The sequence below is a fragment of the Salminus brasiliensis genome, unplaced genomic scaffold (genome assembly GCF_030463535.1).
Source record: "Salminus brasiliensis unplaced genomic scaffold, fSalBra1.hap2 scaffold_107, whole genome shotgun sequence".
Classification (NCBI taxonomy): Eukaryota; Metazoa; Chordata; class Actinopteri; order Characiformes; family Bryconidae; genus Salminus; species Salminus brasiliensis.
In genome coordinates this window covers 11693-27851 of record NW_027326643.1, presented here as the reverse complement: position 1 = coordinate 27851, position 16159 = coordinate 11693, and the positions used below count along the sequence as shown (strand labels likewise).

Here is a 16159-nt window from a genome sequence, read left to right as displayed (position 1 = left end):
TGTGTGGAGGAAGGAGAACCCAGGTTTTGCATGTTCTGAACTGGCTGAATGTTGTAATCGTTCTGTAAAGTGCTTCTCCGTGTACTTTCAGGCCGAAGGTGCTGCAGTCGGGAACAAGGGTCCCTACCGGTCCTCACGGCAGGTCCAAGTCTACGGTGTCCCACTCCACCCAGCCCGGCGGGAGTCCTCGCATGCCACTCCGCTGCATCTTCACCACGTCCCGCCGCAGTTTAAGCACCGCCCAATGCACTTTCACATCTGCCCGGACCACCAGTCCCTCGCCCCAGCGTCCAGCCCTCCGGACCACGGCGATCGAGCCCCGCAGAGTCCAGCTGGCCGTCTGCACCCCTCCGCCGCTCTCCATACGGCCCAGGACTACCACGGCCTCGCAGGAGCACCCTGTTCCACAGAGCAAGACCCGAACCAAAGCCCCAGCCTCCACTAGAACCCCCGCCAAGGGGAAAAAAAGCACAAGTGAGGTTCCGGCCACGGCCAGATAATACCCTGCGACTGCCTGGTCTCTCAGACTGACTTGGAAAGGTGTCACTCATCTGAAACTGAGCTTCCATGTTTATGAACGACCTGCTTCACGTTCTTAATGTTAACAGCACCAAAACACCCTTTTACGTTTTTGTGTGTTTATTTCGTACGTTATCGTAAGAGGCGGGACTTCCTCCTCGAACGCGAGCTTCCAGTATCCTAGAGTTCATGTCCTGTAAGGCCAACATGGTGCTATCGGCCGTGTTTGTATATCTGTGTGTATTTATTTGATCTCGAGGAGAAGTGTTTGTCGAACGTGGAGAATATCGTCGCTGTCGGAAAACTAGTAGGCAACTTTACGGGAAGCGGCGCTGGTGCAATTTGGGGGACTTTGAAGGGCAGGGGTGGGCAATGGGGGACTGAGTCCAGGCCAGTTCGCTGATTTCCCTGCTCTTCCCTGCTCCAGGACTGGAATTGCTCCCTACCACTAGAGATGTAAAATTCAGGTCCAGAAAGTAAGAATCCCCTGCAGCAGAGCTGCCCAGGCAGTCGGGTCAGAATTTGGACCTGAATGGACCTGAATTTTACACCTGTAACCACCACAGTCTCAGTTAAGTTCTTGTTCGTTTAGGTATCACTGTCTGTGGAACCACTGCCTCCCGATATTGGGACCAGGAAACACTATCCATGGAAGTCAGCGTAAAAGCCACAAGAATGGAGATACAGGGTTTTGCTCCGGCAGCGATGGTCTATCTGAAATTTGGGGCGAGGGATGATTTCCTAACTGGAGAATCTAAAGCGACTGTCTCAGAATAACGTGAGCATCTGTCCACTGAACAACAGCTAGCGTCCACTACGCTACGCTGTGCTGCTAGTCTGCGACTCACGTTTAGAATGAGGAGAGAGCGCGAGAGTGAGAGAGAGTGAGAGAGTGAGAGAGAGTGAGAGAGTGAGAGAGCGCGAGAGTGAGAGAGAGTGAGAGACCGAGATCAGTTCCACACCAGTAATCCTCACATCTGAATGCTGCATTTCACACAGTGCTGTCTCTCTCTTTCTCTCTTTCTCTCTCTCTCTCTCTCTCTCTCTTTCTGTCTCTCTCTTTCTGTCTCTCTCTCTCTCTTTCTGTCTCTCTCTCTCTCTCTCTCTCTCTTTCTGTCTCTCTCTCTCTCTCTGTCTCTCTCTCTCTCTCTCTTTCTGTCTCTCTCTCTCTCTCTCTCTCTTTCTGTCTCTCTCTTTCTGTCTCTCTCTCTCTCTCTGTCTCTGTCTCTCTCTCCCTGTCTCTCTCTCTCTCTCTCTCTCTGTCTCTCTCTCTCTCTCTCTTTCTGTCTCTCTCTCTCTCTCTCTCTCTTTCTGTCTCTCTCTCCCTGTCTCTCTCTCTCTCTCTCTCTCTCTCTCTCTCTCTCTCTCTCTCTCTCGACTGGGTAATTGGTGGGTGGGTGTGGGTGGGGGTGAATGGTGAGTTTGGTCAGACTGTTGCTTTAAGGTCGGGTATGTGCTGCTGTGTTGGAAACTGTGAGGCAGTAATGGCAGTCGTACGTTAGCATTCCCATACCTGCCGGAACCGCACCGGCTCCTCAGCGTCAGCGGCCCTGTCTGGATCTGGGGTCACTGGGTTAAGCTGTCTGTCTGTCTGCAGTGTTTGTAGATCTCTTTATTTTTATCTGTTTGAAGAAAAGACTTCCTGTGTTGATGGGATTCCTGTGTGACGCTCCTCCAGTCCAACCAGTGCGCCGCGTTTACTGGTGAGAGTGGACTATCTAGTGAACCTCACAAGTCTTAAAGCTACAGCTCTACACGCAGGCGGCCCTGGAGGTTCTGTATTCCTGGCCTGCGTAGTGCACTACATAGGGAGCAGTGTGTGATTTGGGTAGGAACAGATGGGAGGTGGGTTGGGAGGTACGGTCGCCCAAATCTCTGTTTTTAAGAAGATCGGGATGAGTGTGGGCGGGGCCTAAGTGTAGATACTGGGCTTCCTGGAGGAGAGCTTAGAAAATAAGTACAACCAAAAAGTATAAGAAGAAAAGTAGCTGCTCAGAAAACTGCTTAAGTACTGAGTGATATCTAGAACCGCAGTGGAACATCTCCGTCCACTCAGCACCTCTCTGCGTGGGAACCATGAACTGGACCAGCTCGTACATCCTGCCGCCTCTGGCTTTTTTCACTACAGAAAGCGCTGCGCTGTTTACGGTGGACCGGGCAGTTCGGTCCAGTCAGAAGCAGGTCAATAAGAATCTGCTGGTTTTACTGATTGGTTCTTGATTTTTTCCTTAAATCTTTCAAATGGAATTTCTTTGATTTTTCTGATGTTTCACATTTTGTCACTTTGAATGATTCATTTACAGAAAAATGTGTCAAACCAATTGTTCATCCTAACAGCATGATGACGAATAAACACTGAGTACAAACACAGGATCGAATGTTCTGTTCCCTCAGTCCACCACTAGAGGTCCTACCAACCACCTCCCCTCCTTTCAAACGCTCCTGTGAAGTTCTCTGATCTGGTCATGGTGGATGTTTGTGACGCTCAAGGCAGTTCAGACCGACTTCATTAGAACCCACACTTTTCAGACCTCGCCTCCACGTCTATCAAGCGCCCCCTGGTGGAGGCCATTCCGATTCCAATACCTCGTGGACTGTGGAGGGATATGATCCGGACGAGTGGTTCTGGTTCTGGCCAGCGATCTTCTAGACCCTGACTTCACTGACCAGTTCCACATGAGTCCGTATCCAGGAGGCCGCCCCTCTGGGTCGTGGTGCCTGTCGATCAATCACTGGCTCCGCCCTCTCAGCTCGGTTCTCTCACACCTCTCAAACCTCTGTTTGCTCGAGTAGTGGTGGACTCTGGTGTGTGGTTCCTGACCACAGAGCCGTTCCCCTCTCGTGCTGATTGGTGGGGTTTGACCCGACTGGGCTGTTCTGGACTTTGTTTCTTTGCCTTACCTGCAGGCTAACAGCCAGGGTTTCCTGACCTTGGACTGTTGGACTGTTATTGGCTGTGGAGTCTGAATTAAACGGTGTGTGTGTGTGTGTGTGTTCTCCTGCAGGTTCACTGGTTTATTTATTAGTAATAAATATTTAATAATTAAACTGAACAGTCAGGAGAAGCTGCAGACCGCCCGGACTCGCTCTGAATGAAGGCGTCGTCACGGAGACGCACCTTAACCTTTCATCACCCACCACAACCAGTTACAGCATTACTGTAGAGCCTCATGTAGAAACAATGGCTCTCTCTCTGTGTATCAGAGGGGTGTGTGTGTGTGTGTGTGTGTGTGTGTGTGTGTGTGTGACTGTAGATAATGTTATGAAATGCAGTGAATAGTAGCGTGATCATCATCGTTAATACCACCGCTGTCTTCCTCACTGTACAGACCAGCCCCGCACGCTCAGAGAGAGAGAGAGAGAGAGAGAGAGAGAGAGTAAAGGGAAGAGCGCAGTAAGATAAGTGAGTGTGTGAGACTGTGTAAGTGTGTGTGAGTGTGTAAGTGTGTGTTTTTGTGCTGCAATGCATTTTGAGGAGGTTCTAGATGAGGTCGGTGGGTTCCACAGGTTCCAGTTTCTTGTTCTGCACATCCTGTGTATCCCGCGGGTCATCCTGCCTCTAAACTTCCTGCTGCACAACTTCATCTCCGCCGTCCCGCCGCACCACTGCGCCCTGCCTCACCTGGCTGACAGGTACGCTGACCACACGCTCCAGTTCCTCCCCCACGACCCGGATGGCTCCTTCAGCGCCTGCAGGCAGTTCCCTGAGCCCGAGAACTTCAACCTCAGTGGAACCGCTTCTAATGAGTCAGTGCCCTGTCAGTACGGCTGGACCTACGACCGGACGCTCTTCAACTCCACCACCGCCAGCGAGGTCAGACACATCCAACACAACATCAAACACAACATCAAACAAGCTCAACTTCAAACAGAACATGAACCTCAAACATCTAACGAACTGATCTGCTTGATGTGATCAGGGTGTGTGATTTAGTCAGGGTGTGTGATTTAGTCAGGGTGTGTGATTTAGTCAGGGTGTTTGATTTATTCAGGGTGTTTGATGTGATCAGGGTGTTTGATGTGATCAGGGTGTTTGATGGGATCAGGGTGTTTGATGTGATCAGGGTGTGTGATTTAGTCAGGGTGTTTGATTTATTCAGGGTGTTTGATGTGATCAGGGTGTTTGATGTGATCAGGGTGTTTGATGGGATCAGGGTGTTTGATGTGATCAGGGTGTTTGATTTATTCAGGGTGTTTGATTTATTCAGGGTGTTTGATGTGATCAGGGTGTTTGATGTGATCAGGGTGTTTGATTTATTCAGCGTGTTTTATGGGATCAGGGTGGTTGATGTGATCAGGGTGTTTGATGTGATCAGGGTGTTTGATTTATTCAGGGTGTTTTATGGGATCAGGGTGTTTTATGGGATCAGGGTGTTTTATGGGATCAGGGTGTTTGATTTATTCAGGGTGTTTGATGTGATCAGGGTGTTTGATTTATTCAGGGTGGTTGATGTGATCAGGGTGTTTGATGTGATCAGGGTGTTTGATTTATTCAGGGTGTTTGATGGGATCAGGGTGTTTGATGTGATCAGGGTGTTTGATGTGATCAGGGTGTTTGATGGGATCAGGGTGTTTGATGGGATCAGGGTGTTTGATGGGATCAGGGTGTTTGATTTATTCAGGGTGTTTGATGGGATCAGGGTGTTTGATTTATTCAGGGTGTTTGATGGGATCAGGGTGTTTGATGTGATCAGGGTGTTTGATGGGATCAGGGTGTTTGATTTATTCAGGGTGTTTGATGTGATCAGGGTGTTTGATTTATTCAGGGTGGTTGATGTGATCAGGGTGTTTGATGTGATCAGGGTGTTTGATTTATTCAGGGTGTTTGATTTATTCAGGGTGTTTGATGGGATCAGGGTGTTTGATTTATTCAGGGTGTTTGATGGGATCAGGGTGTTTGATGTGATCAGGGTGTTTGATGGGATCAGGGTGTTTGATTGGCGGCTGTTCCTCTGTCTGCCGCAGTGGGATCTGGTGTGTGACAGTAAACACCTGAATCAGGCTCTTGCCACCTTTTTCTTCATGGGAGTGATGATGGGAGCTGTGCTGTTCGGATACCTGGCCGACAGGTAGAGAAAATTTAAACTGAATATTATATCATATCCCTTGTCCAAATACTTAAATATTTGAACTATACATAGTATGTGTGTGTGTGTGTGTGTGTGTGTGTGTGTGTGTGTGTGTGTGTGAATTTACAGTTATCGCTCTGGCTGCTCCTGCTCCGGTCATTCCTGCATGTGATTCCCAGTGTGAGACGAAGGGCATGTGATGTTCTAGGCTGTGTGTGTGTGGGTTGGTGTGTGTGTGTGGGTTGGTGTGTGTGTGTGTGTGGGTTGGTGTGTGTGTGTGGGGGGGGGGAGGTGCGTGGAGAGATTACACCCCCCGCTGTGACTAACCACACTCTGAACTGCAGCGCTAAAACAGTTCTTACACAAACAGTTCAGCTACATTAGCCTCCTAGCTCCAGTGCTGATCGATGAGTGTGTGTGTGTGTGTGTGTGTGTGTGTGTGTGTGTGTGTGCAGGTTTGGTCGTAAGCCGATTCTGCTGGTGTCGTTTGTGAGCAGCTGTGTTCTTGGCGTGGCGGCAGCGTTCTCCTCCTCCTTCCTGATGTTCGCCGTCTGCAGAACGCTGAGCGGAGTCGCACTGACCGGCATGAGCATCACCACCCTCGCCCTGAGTAACACACACACACCCATAATACACACACACACACACACACCCTATAACACACACACACACACACCCTATAACACACACACACACACGCTATAACACACACACACACACCCATAACACACACACACACCCTATAACACACACACACACCCATAATACACACACACACACACACACCCTATAACACACACACACACACGCTATAACACACACACACACACACACCCTATAACACACACACACACACACACCCTATAACACACACACACACGCTATAACACACACACACACACCCATAACACACACACACACCCTATAACACACACACCCTATAACACACACACACACACCTATAACACACACACACCCCATAATACACACACCCCTATAACACACACACACACTATAACACACACACACACCCTATAACACACACACGCACACCTATAGCACACACACACACACACACCCATACTACACACACACCCTATAACACACACACACACACCTATAACACACACACACCCCACAATACACACACCCCTATAACACACACACACCCTATAACACACACACACCCACTATAACACACACACACACCCTATAACACACACACACCCATAATACACACACCCTATAACACACACACACACCCTATAACACACACACCCCCTATAACACACACACACACACACTATAAAACACACACACACCTATAACACACACACACACACATAATACACACACCCCTATAACACACACACGCACACCCTATAACACACACTATAACACACACACACACACCCTATAACACACACACACACACCTATACCACACACACACACATCCATAATACACACACCCCTATAACACACACACACACCCCATAATACACACACCCCATAACACACACACACCCTATAACACACACACACACCCCATAATACACACACCCCTATAACACACACCCTATAACACACACACACACCCTATAACACACACACACTATAACACACACACCCCATAACACACACACCCCCCTATAACACACACACACACACTATAACACACACACCCCTATAACACACCCCCATAACACACACACACACACTATAACACATACACCCCTATAACACACCCCCATAACACATACACACTCTATAACACACACACACCCTATAACACACACACACACCCTATAACACACACACACTATAACACACACACCCCATAACACACACACCCTATAACACACACACACTATAAAACACCCCCCATAACACACACACTATAACACACACACACACCCTATAACACACACACACTATAACACACACACCCCATAACACACACACCCCCTATAACACACACACCCCCTATAACACACACACACTATAACACACCCCCATAACACACACACACACTATAACACACACACACCCTATAACACACACACACCCTATAACACACACACACTATAAAACACCCCCATAACACACACCTATAACACACACACACACACACCCTATAACACACACACACACACCTATAACACACACACACACACCCATAATACACACACCCCTATAACACACACACACACACACCATAATACACACACCCCATAACACACACACACACCCTATAACACACACACACCCCATAATACACACACCCCTATAACACACACACCCTATAACACACACACACACACACTATAACACACACACACACACACACCCCATAACACACACACACCCCTATAACACACACACACACACCTATACCACACACACACACACCCATAATACACACACCCCTATAACACACACACACACCCCATAACACACATACACACCCTATAACACACACACACACACCTATAACACACACACACCCCATAATACACACACCCCTATAACACACACACACACTATAACACACACACACACCCTATAACACACACACGCACACCTATAGCACACACACACACACACACCCATACTACACACACACCCTATAACACACACACACACACCTATAACACACACACACCCCACAATACACACACCCCTATAACACACACACACCCTGTAACACACACACACCCACTATAACACACACACACACCCTATAACACACACACACCCATAATACACACACCCTATAACACACACACACACCCTATAACACACACACCCCCTATAACACACACACACACACACACTATAAAACACACACACACCTATAACACACACACACACACATAATACACACACCCCTATAACACACACACGCACACCCTATAACACACACTATAACACACACACACACACCCTATAACACACACACACACACCTATACCACACACACACACATCCATAATACACACACCCCTATAACACACACACACACCCCATAATACACACACCCCATAACACACACACACCCTATAACACACACACACACCCCATAATACACACACCCCTATAACACACACCCTATAACACACACACACACCCTATAACACACACACACTATAACACACACACCCCATAACACACACACCCCCCTATAACACACACACACACACTATAACACACACACCCCTATAACACACCCCCATAACACACACACACACACTATAACACATACACCCCTATAACACACCCCCATAACACATACACACTCTATAACACACACACACCCTATAACACACACACACACCCTATAACACACACACACTATAACACACACACCCCATAACACACACACCCTATAACACACACACACTATAAAACACCCCCCATAACACACACACTATAACACACACACACACCCTATAACACACACACACTATAACACACACACCCCATAACACACACACCCCCTATAACACACACACCCCCTATAACACACACACACTATAACACACCCCCATAACACACACACACACTATAACACACACACACCCTATAACACACACACACTATAAAACACCCCCATAACACACACCTATAACACACACACACACACACCCTATAACACACACACACACACCTATAACACACACACACACACCCATAATACACACACCCCTATAACACACACACACACACACCATAATACACACACCCCATAACACACACACACACCCTATAACACACACACACCCCATAATACACACACCCCTATAACACACACACCCTATAACACACACACACACACTATAACACACACACACACACACACCCCATAACACACACACACCCCTATAACACACACACACACACCTATACCACACACACACACACACATAATACACACACCCCTATAACACACACACACACCCCATAATACACACACCCCATAACACACATACACACACTATAACACACACACCCCTATAACATACAGCCCCATAACATATATATAACACACATACACACACTATAACACACACACCCCTATAACATACACCCCCATAACACACACACACCCTATAACACACATACACACACTATAACACACACACCCCTATAACATACACCCCCATAACACACACACACACTATAACACACACACCCCCTATAACACACACACACTATAAAACACCCCCCATAACACACACACTATAACACACACACACACTATAACACACACATCCCTAAAACACACACCCCCATAACACACACACACACACACACTATAACACATACACACCCTATAACACACACACACCCTATAACACACACACACACACCTATAACACACCCACACACACCCATAATACACACACCCCTATAACACACACACACACCCTATAACACACACACACACACCCCATAATACAACACCCCCCCATAACACACACACACACTATAAAACACACACCCCTATAACACACACCCCCATAACACACACACAAACACTATAACACACAAACACACACTATAAAACACACACCCCTATAACACACACCCCCATAACACACACACACTATAACACACACACACCCCTATAACACACACACCCCTATAACACACACACCCCTATAACACATACACACCCCTATAACACACACACACACACACTCTATAACACACACACACACACACTATAACACACACACACCCCATAATACACACACACCCTATAACACACACACACCCCATAATACACACACACCCTATAACACACACACACCCTATAACACACACACCCCTATAACTGTGTGTGTGTGTGTGTGTGTGTGTGTGTCTGTCTGTGGTGTGTGTGTGTGTGTGTAGGTATCGAGTGGACGGGGATAGAGCACCGGACGTTCAGTGGGACAATCCTGAGTCTGGGGTGGAGTGTGGGGAATATGCTGCTCGCCCTCCTCGCCTTCCTCCTCAGAGACTGGAGACACCTCCTGCTGGCAGTGACCGCCCCCTGCCTCGCCGCCATCGCCACCTGGTGGTGAGACATCATACAGCACAGAGCTCTATCTCCACCTGGTGGTGAGACATCATACAGCACAGAGCTCTATCTCCACCTGGTGGTGAGATATCATACAGCACAGAGCTCTATCTCCACCTGGTGGTGAGATATCATACAGCACAGAGCTCTATCTCCACCTGGTGGTGAGACATCATACAGCACAGAGCTCTATCTCCACCTGGTGGTGAGACATCATACAGCACAGAGCTCTATCTCCACCTGGTGGTGAGATATCATACAGCACAGAGCTCTATCTCCACCTGGTGGTGAGACATCATACAGCACAGAGCTCTATCTCCACCTGGTGGTGAGACATCATACAGCACAGAGCTCTATCTCCACCTGGTGGTGAGATATCATACAGCACAGAGCTCTATCTCCACCTGGTGGTGAGACATCATACAGCACAGAGCTCTATCTCCACCTGGTGGTGAGACATCATACAGCACAGAGCTCTATCTCCACCTGGTGGTGAGATATCATACAGCACAGAGCTCTATCTCCACCTGGTGGTGAGATATCATACAGCACAGAGCTCTATCTCCACCTGGTGGTGAGACATCATACAGCACAGAGCTCTATCTCCACCTGGTGGTGAGATATCATACAGCACAGAGCTCTATCTCCACCTGGTGGTGAGACCTCATACACAGCACAGAGCTCTATCTCCACCTGGTGGTGAGACATCATACAGCACAGAGCTCTATCTCCACCTGGTGGTGAGACCTCATACAGCACAGAGCTCTATCTCCACCTGGTGGTGAGACATCATACAGCACAGAGCTCTATCTCCACCTGGTGGTGAGACCTCATACAGCACAGAGCTCTATCTCCACCTGGTGGTGAGACATCATACAGCACAGAGTTCTATCTCCACCTGGTGGTGAGACATCATACAGCACAGAGCTCTATCTCCACCTGGTGGTGAGACATCATACAGCACAGAGCTCTATCTCCACCTGGTGGTGAGACATCATACAGCACAGAGCTCTATCTCCACCTGGTGGTGAGACATCATACAGCACAGAGCTCTATCTTCACCTGGTGGTGAGACATCATACAGCACAGAGCTTTATCTCCACCTGGTGGTGAGATATCATACAGCACAGAGCTCTATCTCCACCTGGTGGTGAGACCTCATACACAGCACAGAGCTCTATCTCCACCTGGTGGTGAGATATCATACAGCACAGAGCTCTATCTCCACCTGGTGGTGAGATATCATACAGCACAGAGCTCTATCTCCACCTGGTGGTGAGATATCATACAGCACAGAGCTCTATCTCCACCTGGTGGTGAGACATCATACAGCACAGAGCTCTATCTCCACCTGGTGGTGAGTTCTGAAACACAGAGCAGATGCGTAAGAAAAAAGATGGAAGGCTTTTGGAGACAGATTAGTGGAACCGTTTCCCATAATTCCTTTAATAATAAAAGTTTTTATAGCATTGAAGCTGTTTGATAAGTCTGTGCACCTGCCCAGGTGGGTTCCTGAGTCGGCCAGGTGGCTGCTAGTGAATGGGAGAGTGGAGGAGGCTCAGCGGGTCCTGCAGCAGTGCGCCAAGATGAATGGCAGGACCGCTAAACTGGACACAGAGGTAGCAGGCCCAACTCATGCTAACATAAGACGAGCGCACAGAAACACCCCCATCGCTACAGTGTGGTATTTCACTCAGCTGCAGCAGAGACATCTGACCTCTTTTCTGTATTTGCTGGCAGACGTTGCTCAAAGTCACCATGAATGAAGAGTCCAGTAAGGACCACTCATACCTGGACCTGGTGAAGACGCCCAAATTGAGGAAGATCTCCATCTGCTCAGGAATCGTCTGGTACGTTACCGTCAAACCTTTTGTGTGGATCATATGTATATATCATTATAGAGCATTATAGAGCGCCCCCTACGCTTCCTGTAGTGTATTACAGTCTGTCAGAATGAGCGTGTGGATCATATGATCATTATAGAGCATTATAGAGCGCCCCCTACGCTTCCTGTGGTGTATTACAGTCTGTCAGAATGAGCGTGTGGATCATATGATCATTATAGAGCATTATAGAGCGCCCCCTACGCTTCCTGTAGTGTATTACAGTCTGTCAGAATGAGCGTGTGGATCATATGATCATTATAGAGCATTATAGAGCGCCCCCTACGCTTCCTGTAGTGTATTACAGTCTGTCAGAATGAGCGTGTGGATCATATGAGCATTATAGAGCATTATAGAGCGCCCCCTACGCTTCCTGTAGTGTATTACAGTCTGTCAGAATGAGCGTGTGGATCATATGATCATTATAGAGCATTATAGAGCGCCCCCTACGCTTCCTGTACTGTATTACAGTGTTTGAGTGTATCTGATTTCTGATTGGTCAGGTTTGCTGTGGCGTTCATGTATTACGGCATCAGTTTCAACATCAGTGGCTTCGGCCTGAACGTCTTCCTCACTCAGTTCATCTACGGCGCCATCGAAGTCCCCGCCAAGGTGGGCACGTACTTCCTGCTGGACCGCATCGGCCGGAGGAACGGTCAGGCGTGGTCACTGATCCTGTGTGGAGTTCTGATCGGTGTCAACACCGCCATCCCCACCGGTACCCTCGTCTGTTTACCCCTTTAAAAAGAACCAGGGTGTGATGTAGTGTCCCAGCACACTGTTCACTCCACAGCCCATGCAGTGTGTGTGTGTGTGTGTAGGTTATTCAGGTGTGCGGACAGGTGTGGCTGTGTGTGGGAAGGGATTTTCTGAAGCTGCGTTCACCATCGCCTTCCTCTACACTGCAGAGCTGTTCCCTACTGTGGTCCGGTACGAACATGCGCACACACACACACACACACACACACACACACACACACTGCAGTACGTTGACCTTTTCTAGATTATTAATACACACCACAATACCATAGCAATCATTTTAGCACCATGGAGACCTCCTCCAATGCCACAGCAGCCACCCTGTAAACACACCTTTGCAAACACATTGGATAACAAATGAACTGCATAGCAACACCTTAGCAACTACCTAGCCACACCTGAAATACTACAAAACCATCAGAGATACCTTAGCAACCACTTGTACCTACTGATGACAGATCCAGTGCTTCGATAACTGTTCCACTCTGAGCTGGATAATGAGATACCATAGCAACCACTTAACAACACCTTAAAATCTACCTAAGAGATCATAGAAACCACCTAGCAATACCATAACAACCATGTAGTTGCAACCCCTAACCTCCTAAACTCTTATAGCAACCACCTAGCTATACCCCAGCAACCATATAGAAGTCCTTAACAACCCTCTAACAACCTCCTGAAATACCATAGCAGCCATGTACCCACACCCTAGCACTGCTACTGTGTGTGTGTGTGTGTGTTTCAGGCAGTGTGGTTTGGGCTACACCTCGTTCCTGGGTCGTCTGGGGGGCTCCCTGGCCCCCCTGCTCATCATGCTGGAGGATGTATGGAGCTCCGCCCCCCCATTGATGTTCTCCGTCACTGCTGTTGTTAGCGGGTGTGTGGCGTTCCTGCTGCCCGAAACGCTCAGGGTCCGACTCCCCGAGACCATCCAGGACGTGGAGGAGGGCAGGTGGGGTCTCACACACACACACACACACACAAATACATTGTGATAATAACTGTATCCTGGTTTAATGGTGTTTTGATGTTATTGTGAGGGTCTACACTGAGTGTGTGTGTGTGTGTGTGTGTGTTCTCCTTCAGACACACAGTGATGGAAGTGGAGCTGAGTGAGATGAACTCGAGGCCGCTCGTCTCAGGAGAGGAGGAAAACTGAACCTTTGCAGGGAGCAGGGAGCATTGGGCAGGGTGCAGGGAGCAGGGAGCAGGGAGCAGGGAGCAGGGAGCATTGAGCAGGGTGCATGGAGCAGGGTGCAGGGTGCAGGGTGCAGGGAGCAGGGAGCATTGGGTAGGGTGCAGGGAGCAGGGAGTAGGGAGCATTGAGCAGGGTGCATGGAGCAGGGTGCAGGGAGCAGGGAGCAGGGAGCAGGGAGCATTGGGTAGGGTGCAGGGAGCAGGGTGCAGGGAGCATTGGGTAGGGTGCAGGGAGCAGGGTGCAGGGAGCAGGGAGCATTGAGCAGGGTGCATGGAGCAGGGAGCAGGGTGCAGGGAGCAGGGAGCAGGGTGCAGGGTGCAGGGAGCAGGGTGCAGGGTGCAGAGAGCAGGGTGCAGGGAGCAGGGTGCAGGGTGCAGGGTGCAGGGTGCAGGGTGCAGGGAGCAGGGAGCAGGGTGCAGGGTGCAGGGTGCAGGGAGCAGGGTGCAGGGTGCAGGGAGCAGGGTGCAGGGAGCAGGGTGCAGGGAGCAGGGTGCAGGGTGCAGGGTGCAGGGAGCAGGGTGCAGGGAGCAGGGTGCAGGGTGCAGGGTGCAGGGAGCAGGGTGCAGGGTGCAGAGAGCAGGGTGCAGGGAGCAGGGTGCAGGGAGCAAGGTGCAGGGAGCAGGGAGCAGGGTGCAGGGAGCAGGGAGCAGGAAGCATTGAGCAGGGTGCAGGGTGCAGGGAGCAGGGTGCAGGGAGCAGGGTGCAGGGAGCAAGGTGCAGGGTGCAGGGAGCAGGAGCCCTGCTGGTCAGGCCAGGTTTAAAGGCTGTTTGACTGCTGCTGTTGCTCCCAGTTCTTATTCTTATCATTCATTTACCTTTTACCAGTTTACTGACCTGTAAGAGTGCCCCTCCCAGAGTCCATCAATAAAACTGTAAACATAAAACAACAAAAACAAGCTGTTTAACTTCATTATTTACAGTAGCAGTGTGAGAAACTACCTCCACCATGTTTGGAGGCTGTGCTTTAGCCTGGCTAGCTCTCACTGTGAGCTGTAGCAGTGTGTGAAACTACCTCCACCATGTTTGGAGGCTGTGCTTTAGCCTGGCTAGCTCTCACTGTGAGCTGTAGCAGTGTGTGAAACTACCTCCACCATGTTTGGAGGCTGTACTGTAGCCTGGCTAGCTCTCACTGTGAGCTGTAGCAGTGTGAGAAACTACCTCCACCATGTTTGGAGGCTGTACTTTAGCCTGGCTAGCTCTCACTGTGAGCTGTAGCAGTGTGTGAAACTACCTCCACCATGTTTGGAGGCTGTGCTTTAGCCTGGCTAGCTCTCACTGTGAGCTGCAGCAGTGTGTGAAACTACCTCCACCATGTTTGGAGGCTGTGCTTTAGCCTGGCTAGCTCTCACTGTGAGCTGTAGCAGTGTGTGAAACTACCTCCACCATGTTTGGAGGCTGTACTGTAGCCTGGCTAGCTCTCACTGTGAGCTGCAGCAGTGTGTGAAACTACCTCCACCATGTTTGGAGGCTGTGCTTTAGCCTGGCTAGCTCTCACTGTGAGCTGTAGCAGTGTGTGAAACTACCTCCACCATGTTTGGAGGCTGTACTTTAGCCTGGCTAGCTCTCACTGTGAGGTGAGATCTAGTTTGATCACAGTTTGGTTCTGGTCAAAGTGTCTCAGATTCTTACGTTTGTCCATTTTTCCTCCTTCATCACCTTCA

At 49.2% G+C, this 16159-nt stretch overlaps 2 protein-coding genes across 3 annotated transcripts in view; both read left to right on the top strand.

The window, feature by feature from the left end:
* The window catches only part of ttbk1a (tau tubulin kinase 1a), a 36268-nt gene extending 34381 nt beyond the window's left edge, over positions 1–1887 (top strand). For both annotated transcript variants that reach the window (XM_072671945.1, XM_072671946.1), the window contains one exon: positions 92–1887. In XM_072671945.1, coding sequence (XP_072528046.1) covers positions 92–500 — 409 coding nt within the window. In that variant the 3' untranslated portion in view covers positions 501–1887. The remainder of the gene's footprint in view (positions 1–91) is intronic.
* A 1792-nt stretch (positions 1888–3679) lies between these two features.
* slc22a7a (solute carrier family 22 member 7a) lies at positions 3680–14779 on the top strand. The gene is made up of 10 exons (XM_072671944.1): positions 3680–4333; positions 5485–5588; positions 6044–6198; positions 10487–10655; positions 12160–12274; positions 12396–12505; positions 13042–13256; positions 13360–13468; positions 14046–14252; positions 14387–14779. The coding sequence occupies exons 1-10, from the start codon at positions 3983–3985 to the stop codon at positions 14457–14459; spliced, it is 1608 nt and encodes a 535-aa protein (XP_072528045.1). The 5' UTR covers positions 3680–3982; the 3' UTR covers positions 14460–14779.
* The last annotated feature ends 1380 nt before the right edge of the window (positions 14780–16159 follow it).

Excerpts from the sequence above, each read along its gene's own strand:
- slc22a7a (XM_072671944.1), top strand. The coding sequence starts at position 3,983 with ATGCATTTTGAGGAGGTTCTAGATGAGGTCGGTGGGTTCCACAGGTTC. Across the intron at positions 10,656-12,159 it reads GCCGCCATCGCCACCTGGTG|GTGGGTTCCTGAGTCGGCCA; the intron begins GTGAGACATCAT and ends GCACCTGCCCAG. Across the intron at positions 12,506-13,041 it reads ATCTGCTCAGGAATCGTCTG|GTTTGCTGTGGCGTTCATGT; the intron begins GTACGTTACCGT and ends CTGATTGGTCAG.